Genomic DNA, 9,284 nt, shown 5'->3' with positions numbered 1-9,284 from the left:
ATTATTGTAGTTTTTTCTCTTCTTCAAACAAAGAAATACTTTCCAATTCAGGTCTAACTGAAGCCACTGCAGTGCTTACACGAACAACTCTGGACCAACTGGGGACAAGAACAACTTTGGTCATGCCCGTAGAGGCTGACTGGTACAAACATTTGTGTTTGCACCAGTCCACTACAAGTCTGAAGTTTGGCAAGGTGGATTCATTATCTTATTATTGTGATCTCACAAACCTCATGGAACTTGAACTGTTGAGCAAAGTAATTTAAACCTGTGCTGTGTGCATACCTGTGGAAGGACAGGTGGAACTTTGCAGCCTTGGTGATGGCCTGAGCATCTGCAAGTGAACCAGCTATGCAGCAGAAGATCCGGTCGTGAACCTGAATCACCTTGTTGATGGCCTTAGACGATACATACTCCCTGAGGAGAAAGTTGGAATGAACAGTGGTTGAGTGTTTGACACGACACACATAGCTGCAGCATGGAGATGTGTAATCTGTGGCTGTAGCAGATGGTGTGGACATCAAAGTATGTGAATGTGATAACTCAACAATGAGGTGATATAGGATTTTCACATTTAAATCACAGGTGCACCTATTCCAGTGCTGAGGGGCACTGCTGCCAGCATTTTTTATACCGTACTACTTGGGTTTATAAGAAACACTTTCAGTAAAAAAACATTAAACCTGTAGTTCAGTAAAGTACTTGAGTAAAAATACTTGCTTACATGTAAACTAAGCATATTCATGGTCTTATCCAATGAGTTTGGCACTGTAGGTTTAACAGTCCATTGGCACTGACAGGGGGTCAACCCATTTCAGGAGGTGCTGGTGCCGTGCCATGACTACCTTAGACATACCCCTGCCCTGCACCTGTTTCACATCCATCTAGGACCAAGACACGTACGTTCTCTCTTTAAAGGTGGAGCACAACGCTCCACGCTTATTTATAGTGACCTCCAGACTTTTCCACGCATACAAACTCTGGCTGCCTACTGTCAGCAAGCATGTGGCCTCGAAAATAACAATAAAAAATAACAATAACTACTTGTCCTTGGTATCCACAGCTGTCCATCCCTTTGATGACAAAATCTACATCAAAAAGCACCGAAACAGACCCTCAGGAAAGTATGAAGTGGCCTAAGCCTGGGACCCAGTGTATGTGATTATTTTTTCACTTGTCAGTAAAATTACACAAAAACTACAAAACCAGATTTGATTAAACTTTATACAAATAAAATTTTGGTGCAGATGTGTTTATACTGGAAAATAAGGTACTGGCTTCGGTGGCGATGAAACAGATGAAAAGAAAAGTACAAAATTGTATCAATTCAATCTTATTTATATAGCGCCAAATCACAACAAAAGTCACCTCGAGGCACTTAGGAAGGCACTGCTGGGATTTGAACCCAGGATCTCCTGTTTACTAGACAGGCACTTTGACCAGCTAAGCCACAGCGCAGACCACTCGTGCAGATTAAATTTCAATGAAACAGTTTTATTCTTTACCACGTTTACCACAACAGGGAGTGAATGAGCGTCCCTGCAGTGTGATTATGTTTTAATTTACAGTTAAACTGCATAAATAAAACCCTTACTCTCCCACTGAAGCTCTGGAGTCTGAACCAATCACAACCCCGCCATCAAAAACGGCCGCCAGGATGGTGGTCTGAGGGAGGAGAGGAGATAATTTAGTCATATTTGTTTAAAAACTATCATTGAGGTACACCGCATCATAACAACATTTTTTTCCTGTTCATTCATGAAGACTGAGCAACGCTATGAATTCTGGGATTTGGAGTTCAGAAAATGATGAGGCTGTGAAAATGAAAGTATAGCTGACAGTTTTCTGCATTAAAAACTCTAAAAGCAAACGAGCTCATAGTTTAGAAGTTAACATTTACTGATAACATTATTAGTTAGATAACCAGGTGATGTGGTTTCAGTTAGTTTTAGCTTCGTGTTCAGGTAAACGCATCACCTGTTCAAACACGACATCGGCTAGAGTTCAAACCTCCTGTTTTACACACGATGACTTCTGTGTTTCATCTTTAGATAAAAACACTCGTCCCCTGGTGCAGGTTTACTTACCCCTGTGCTGACTCCTTTGACTCGTGAGTCCGTGCAGTGTTTCTCCATTTTAACCCCAAAATCGAAAGAGAGGAAGAGCTGACGCTCAGAACAGCGACCTCAGGCGCTCCGAGCGACGCGCAGAGGAGCCGCACTCACCTCCACAATGGCGCTAGCAAATGTCTTCGAAACTCCCGCACCTGGCTTTAACTTCGACAACGCAGGAAGGTAAGAGATTCTTTTAATGTTCTCGGAGCTGCAGACTGAATCAGTGACGACAGAAATCAAATGAAACCGTCGGTAAGACTGAACTTACATCGAGATCAAAAACGAAACTAACGTTTCCTGATTTTATATCAGATTAATCGCAGAGACAAAGACCTTTGTTTACGGTTATTACAAGTATATTTTCAACATGTAGCTATTGAAAAGTTGCTTTACCCCAGCCCAGCACAAACACACGCACCACACACTCAGCACCCCTGACCCCTCCTCTCTCTTTTCTTCATCTTCCTCCTTATAGAAACGCTGCATTAAAGGGTCTCTTTGATGGAGGAAAAACTCCCAAACCTATGAAAACCGGGACCACCATCGCAGGAGTGGTGTTCAAGGTGAGTATAACTGTGGGACACTGCGCTGACAAAAACACGAATAAACAAAAACATTAACTTTGTGTGTCTTAGTCCAAATACAAAAACCACTGTTTCTAAAAGGATAACAAACTAACTCGTTCCCATGGCTGCCTTTGTTTTGTATTTATTCTACTAGAGAAACTTAAACACTAAACTACAAAATGTTTTATTTTTCTTAATTCAAAGGCTCTATGAACATTTACTTTATGGAGCTGTTAACATAATGATTGTCAGGCGCATGAATATGATTCAAGTGACTGTGTTTCTACAGGATGGGGTGGTGCTGGGAGCAGATACCAGAGCTACATCTGGTGAAGTGGTGGCCGACAAAATGTGCGCTAAAATCCATTACATCTCTCCAAATATATAGTAAGTTCCATGAGCAGAGAAATAACTCTTGACTCGCTCACAGTTATTTTCATCCAGTTGTTTCAGGTAAACTGCTGTCATTTGTTCTTTGAACAGCTCATTTTACCATTAACTCACACTTATACGTTAAACTTATGCTTAAGCAATTTAATACATTGTTACATGTGAAGAGCAAAGAATGACATAGCATCCTCTGTTCATATAAAACATTCAAACGAAGCAGCTGTAGTAGATTACAATAGCTTCATGCTACTGATGATATTCTGGGATATTAGGGCTGTTGTGGGAGAAGAACAGAGTCCTCCCATTGTTTGTATGATGATCTTTTTCTCTAGTCATTGTTTGGTTTTTCTCTCTCTTTCATTATCCCCAACTTGCTAATTCATCCTTTGTGTTTTGTTTTTCGTCTGTTAACTCATCTGTTCTCTGTCTCTGTGTGTCTATAGTTGTTGTGGAGCAGGTACAGCAGCAGATACAGAGAAGACCACAGACCTTCTGTCCTCCAACCTCACCATCTACTCTCTGAACAGTGGGAGGAACCCTCGTGTCGTCATGGCCGTTAACATACTGCAGGACATGCTTTACAGGTGAGTGTTGCACACACTCAGGTGTGTTTTTAGGACTTGGAGGTGAGTTTACCATTAATGAAGATTTTTAAATTAGTAACAGAAGTTTGTTTTAATCATATATGTTTGGTCTCAGGTACCACGGTCAAATTGGGGCCAATCTTATCCTCGGGGGAGTGGATTGCACCGGGAGCCACCTGTACACTGTGGGGCCATATGGGAGTGTAAATAAGGTGCCTTACCTTTCAATGGGTATGTGATATAACTGCATTCAGTAACAGTAATAGTCTTTTTATTGGGATAGTGGATTAGTGTTTCTATAATCCTTTTGTCTCTGGCTGTTCAGTCCAACATATAAGAGCTACATAAAAATGTCAGCAATGGGTTATTGTTACTAATATAAATGACATCATACAGGTATTTGAGTCATTCGCAGTCTGTGTTTAGCTGACTTTATGTTGTGTTCATGCAGGATCTGGAGATCTGGCTGCTCTTGGGATTTTAGAGGATGGGTTCAAACCTGACTTGGAGGTAAACCAGAAATAAAAAACACAAAAAAGTGGTATAAATACTGTGAAATGACAGCTGCTCATTTAAACTTGATCAAAGAATTATTTCAATTCATTTTTGTGGATCTTTAACTGCAGTGTGGCAGGATACTGTACTTGTATAATAAAACAGTTCATCCCTGTCCTTTGTGTCTTTCACAACTATCAGAAAATGCATGCAGCCATCTGGAAGTTGTTGCAGCTGGATTTAAAAGCTCACAGTTGACTCTTTTTCCTGCTTTGTGTTCTGTTTGCTTTTTTCTTCATGTAATTTCTGTCCTCTCTCAGCTGGAGCCGGCGAAGGAGCTGGTGCGAGCTGCTATTCAAGCAGGCATCATGAACGACCTCGGCTCAGGCAACAACATCGACATCTGTGTCATCACCAAACAAGGAGTGGACTACATCAGACCGTACCGGGAGTCCCAGTTCAAAGACAAGAGGTGCGTATGTATCAGTATGACTTAGTTCATCATCTTAAAAGGAGAAGAAACTTAAAAATGAACAATTTATCAGTTAAAAAAACAAAACTATGGTTTGACATGAGTATTTAACCATGACTGTCTATTCGTTTATGCTGTACATGCAGCACATGACAGTTGTAAAAGCTGTAAAAATATTTTTCCAAGCTCCCAATATGTGATTATAACAGCACATTGGTGTCCACTCTTATTATGCAGGAACATAAAGGGAAAGTGTGAATTTGGATTACATGTATTCTGCGCACAATAGTTTCCCTGTGTAGAAAATGTAAGATTATCTTTCTTCTTTCTCCCAGGAAAACAAAATACAAATATCCACCAGGAGCAACACCGATTCTGACAGAGAAAGTCGTCCCCTTAAAGCTGGAGGTTGTGCAGGAAACAGTGCAGAAGATGGAGACGGCCTGAATTTCAGCACAGAACCACACGACTTGAACATAAATGATCTATGTGGCAAACATGTGACTGACACTGGTTTCATGGGTTTGACTGCTGATAAAAACTTTAAATAAAATTTATGATACACTATGATGCTTCCTGGTGTTTCTTTCTCTTATTATTTTTAAGTACACGGTGGTATTTGATCCTCCAAACAACAGACATGAACTAACAATAACAGTTATAATACGAAAGGAATGTTACATTTACTTCTACACCATTAATTAAACACATTACATGCTGTATTTGATCAAATGCGTTAATGTCCCTGATCTGCGCTGTTTTCCCAAAAACCTGTCGGCTGCGCTTCCGCTTAGATACTGATTGTGTAAAAGAATAAAGCCTTCCTATTGGCTGAAATCTAAATTGATCGTTGAACTTCGATAGAATATTAAGATTCCAATTTTTAGGTTAATGGGACTTAGGATGGAAACATCAGAGCATTACTTCTTGCTTGAATTTGTTTTGTTTCATTAGAAAATTGAAAAAAACAAAACAATCCTGCACCGATGAAGAGTTTTAAAAAAACTTTCACTTTCGATTTCTTTGTCGCGTAAGCTACGAGGAAATCATTCGTACTGCGAATCAATCGACTTCACCGTCGTTTGGTTGATTTTGAGGCCGTTGTGTTAAATACAAAGTTAAATTCCTCCCAACTTTAGGACACACGATGGCTATTTTTGATGTGAGCGGTTATAAAAAATATTGTGAACTCCGTGAACAGATTCTTCCAGCAGGATTGACGCATCTTGTAGACCGAACCAACCACTACAACTTTGGCACTAAAACCCAGGAGTTTGCCGTCCCTCCGGGTGTGGACGTGAGTATAATATTAACATTTCTCCCCCTTTTTAAAATCAGCTACACAATCCAAACATTAAACTCGGTGTAATAACGCTTTACACGTCTCTCCGCTTCTGGTGTTGTAAGCAGAGACCTTCACAATGTTAGGGTCTATGGATAAAGTTTGGGTTTACGATCTGTTTAATTTCATTTTTCATATGCTAGATATGGTCTCTTACTTTCTGTTTAGCATACTCAGAACCATTACAGACCATTAGTTCCCTTTTTGGTTTCATTACAGCCTTCAGGGTTTCTGAAGTCCTGCAACCATGACGGAGGCGTGTGCATTGAAATGAACCACGGTACCACCACCCTGGCCTTCAAATTCAAGCACGGAGTCATCGTGGCAGTGGACTCCAGAGCCTCAGCAGGAAACTACCTAGGTATGATGAATAACTGATTTTGCTGATAGACTTTGCTCCTAATCTTGCATTCGTACATTGGGGCACAGTCTGTGGAGATGTTGCTTTATATTCTGCTCTTGTCCGGAGCAAACATGCTGAATAATACAAGTAAAAACATTTTGATACAGGCTATTAGAAGGGTCTGCATAGGGATACCATGTTACTGAATCAACAAGAAAAGAATGTTAAGCTATAATTTCTTATTTAACTGGTCACAATAGACAACTAATAATACCGATACTAATACCAACCATTTCAAATAAAACTTGGTAATTCAAAGAATTAAAGAAAGAGCTCTATATTATTTATTGTGCACTCCCACTGTTTATTAAACTAACTTTACACAAAAATGCTTTTCCTCATAATGAATTGAACTATAACTACAAAGTACTGTGTCCATTTCTTTCCAAGCAAGCAGAATCTGACAGGCTGACATTGGTGATAATATGTTTGTAGTATCTGATTAAAAGTATGTAAGTGTTGCATTAGTGGTTGGAGGGTTTACCATAGATACCAGCAGGAAATCAACTCCCTCACTGTGAAGTCTCTGGACAGTTAACTGTATTCTCACATGGGCCCAGCATTGACATGTGGAGGAAGGGTTTTCCTTACAGCTCCTTCGGTTAAGTCTAAAAAATATTCAGAGCTGTAGTGCTTCTGTGAAAATGTTTCTACGGAGCAGAGAATGATTTTCTTTTATTAGCAGAGTTATTGATGACAAAAGACATTAATAAGTTCACCGGTTGGTCAGACAAGTGAATCCTACTTGAGGTTTTACCAATAAGCATTTAAAAGTTCCCTGCGTTTGAAAAACATGCCAATATTAATAGATCTACTCATCATCACTGTTGTCATATAACGGATAGATGTTGCCCCTGTGACGTCACTTGATGGTTTGTGAATTATACATCTTGAAGCATCCACATCAGCGTTTTCACCGCCACCATCTTGATTTTCTGGAGTGATAAGTAACTGTGTTTTGATAAGTTACCAGCCAGTGTTAGCAACTTGCCCCCATAGACTGTAGTATTAGTTTCTTAGTATTATGAAACATATATATAAAATATTTAAAATTTCATTTACCAAAACCTAAGCATTAAGTTTCTGGATGATCTGTATCAGAAAACAGGTCATACTACGGACAGCCAACCTCCTTTTCTTCTCTGAGAGAAATGATGTTCACAAAAGCTTAATCTGTGCTCAGAGTTCGTTGGTGAAAAGAGAAACAAGTAATATTGTGCATGAATGACAACTTCAAATTTTGGTTTCAAACAACAGGAAAACATGCATTGCTTGTTTAGAGAATCTCAGTGCGCTCCTGTATCTGAATCAGTCTTTTTCTCATGTGTGTGCAGCATCAAAAGATGCCAACAAGGTGATAGAGATCAACTCTTACCTGCTGGGCACCATGTCAGGTAGTGCTGCAGACTGCCAGCACTGGGAGAGACTCCTGGCCAAAGAGTGCAGGTATGTACAGTTTGAAAATATCAAGTTCAATATTTTAAAGACTAGAATATTTCTTACAGTTCCTGAATCTCCTGAATTAATTTTTCTATTCTAAACTATTCTACCTGTCAGAATAAACTTTACAGACCATTTAATAAAGAGTATATTAATATGTTTATATTAGTGTAGTCTTTAAAGTTATGTCCAGCCTCCCCTGACACCACACCCTGAACCTGCTGATGAGCCACAAACCACACCCTGCCACACTTAAGGAAGTTACAAGGTTTTTTGTTGTTTTTTTTAGTTTTTGTAGGTTAAAAAAGATGAATATAAATGTTAATTTTACTAATCAGTAATAGTGTGTCAAATTTTCAAAAATGATAAAAATGAGTGCTACATCATACCCAGCATGCTTCCAAAGGTAGTGCTACCCATCAGCAGAATGGATTAAGAAGGGCTACAGGCCCAAGTCAGGCTTGAGTGGTTAACTGATTTTTCTGATAGTGATTTGGTCCTGTGTTGTTATTCTTTAACTCAGGCTGTACCGGCTGAGAAACAACCATCGGATCTCTGTGGCTGCTGCATCTAAGCTGCTGTCCAACATGATGCTGGGTTACAGAGGAATGGGCCTCTCCATGGGAAGCATGATCTGTGGATGGGACAAGCAGGTAATATATGTGTGGGATGCAAGTCAGGCAGAAGGTTTAATGAGAAAAACATATTAGAAATGACCAGTGTTGGGCAAGTTACTTTGAAAAAGATAAGATAAGATAAGATAACCTTTATTAGTCCCACACGTGGGAAATTTGTTTTGTCAATTAATTATAGTTACTAGTTGCTTCTTCAAAAAAGTAACTGAGTTAGTAACTGAGTTACAAGATTCTAAAAGTAATTAATTACTAGGAAAAGTAACTATTGTGTTACTTTAAAAAAAATGTTAACCCTCTGGGGTCCAGGGTATAATTGGCTGTTTTTGACCACTTTTGATTTTCCCTCCACATTTTCCCTTTAAAAACTATTTGCTTTTCCTTGTTTGGTATCATCCTTTTCAGCACAACCTCACGCGTCTGAATTTACAGTCATGTTTTCATTTTGACATTTTGTACTGTTACTGTATTAACTGTTACTGTTACTGTATTAACACAACTGATCTAAAATCAGACAAAAAACATAAAATCAGAGTAGAAAAAGTTTTTACTGTAACAATCACAAACATGTTTAATGATCATATTTCATAACTGTAAATGCAAATATGGTAAATGGCCTGTATTTGTATAGCACTTTACTAATCCCTAAGGACCCCAAAGCGCTTTACACATCCAGTCATCCACCCATTCACACACACATTCACACATTTATATTTATATTAAAAAATATTGTCAAATTTAAAGTCTTATGCACAAGTTTAGAAAACAACAAAGATATTTGCAGCCCTTTACCTTTGACCTTTTTTAAAATAACCATTTCAAAAATTATTTGTGTCACTGCAAAAA

The 9,284-nt window shown here is 38.9% G+C and overlaps 3 protein-coding genes and 1 non-coding gene across 4 annotated transcripts in view; 2 read left to right on the top strand and 2 right to left on the bottom strand.

The window, feature by feature from the left end:
• Positions 1-285: 285 nt before the first annotated feature.
• On the bottom strand, positions 286-2,200 carry LOC102289198 (proteasome subunit beta type-6-B like protein-like; the record flags this gene model as incomplete). Its single annotated transcript, XM_005951572.3, is given in 3 exon segments — positions 286-417; positions 1,595-1,665; positions 2,088-2,200. Coding segments are annotated over 3 exon segments (251 nt in total), but the record flags the coding sequence as incomplete, so codon positions are not given.
• On the bottom strand, positions 1,385-1,458 carry trnat-agu. Its single transcript has one exon. It is a non-coding gene; the product is annotated as a tRNA-Thr (tRNA).
• Positions 2,201-5,187, top strand: LOC102313157 (proteasome subunit beta type-7). Its single transcript, XM_005951564.3, has 8 exons — positions 2,201-2,294; positions 2,590-2,677; positions 2,970-3,067; positions 3,514-3,654; positions 3,770-3,885; positions 4,106-4,164; positions 4,470-4,621; positions 4,957-5,187. The coding sequence occupies exons 1-8, from the start codon at positions 2,233-2,235 to the stop codon at positions 5,066-5,068; spliced, it is 828 nt and encodes a 275-aa protein (XP_005951626.1). The 5' UTR covers positions 2,201-2,232; the 3' UTR covers positions 5,069-5,187.
• Positions 5,188-5,523: 336 nt separating this feature from the next.
• Positions 5,524-9,284, top strand: part of LOC102313461 (proteasome subunit beta type-8) — a 7,984-nt gene continuing 4,223 nt past the window's right edge. The window contains exons 1-4 of the mRNA XM_005951565.2: positions 5,524-5,918; positions 6,183-6,324; positions 7,701-7,812; positions 8,330-8,459. Coding sequence (XP_005951627.1) covers positions 5,769-5,918; positions 6,183-6,324; positions 7,701-7,812; positions 8,330-8,459 — 534 coding nt within the window. The 5' untranslated portion in view covers positions 5,524-5,768. The remainder of the gene's footprint in view (positions 5,919-6,182; positions 6,325-7,700; positions 7,813-8,329; positions 8,460-9,284) is intronic.

This window comes from Haplochromis burtoni, unplaced genomic scaffold (genome assembly GCF_018398535.1).
Source record: "Haplochromis burtoni strain Fernald_Lab_line unplaced genomic scaffold, NCSU_Asbu1 Contig_1060, whole genome shotgun sequence".
Classification (NCBI taxonomy): domain Eukaryota; kingdom Metazoa; phylum Chordata; class Actinopteri; order Cichliformes; family Cichlidae; genus Haplochromis; species Haplochromis burtoni.
Note: the sequence above shows the minus strand (reverse complement) of the source record. Positions and strands in the feature narration are given on the sequence as shown.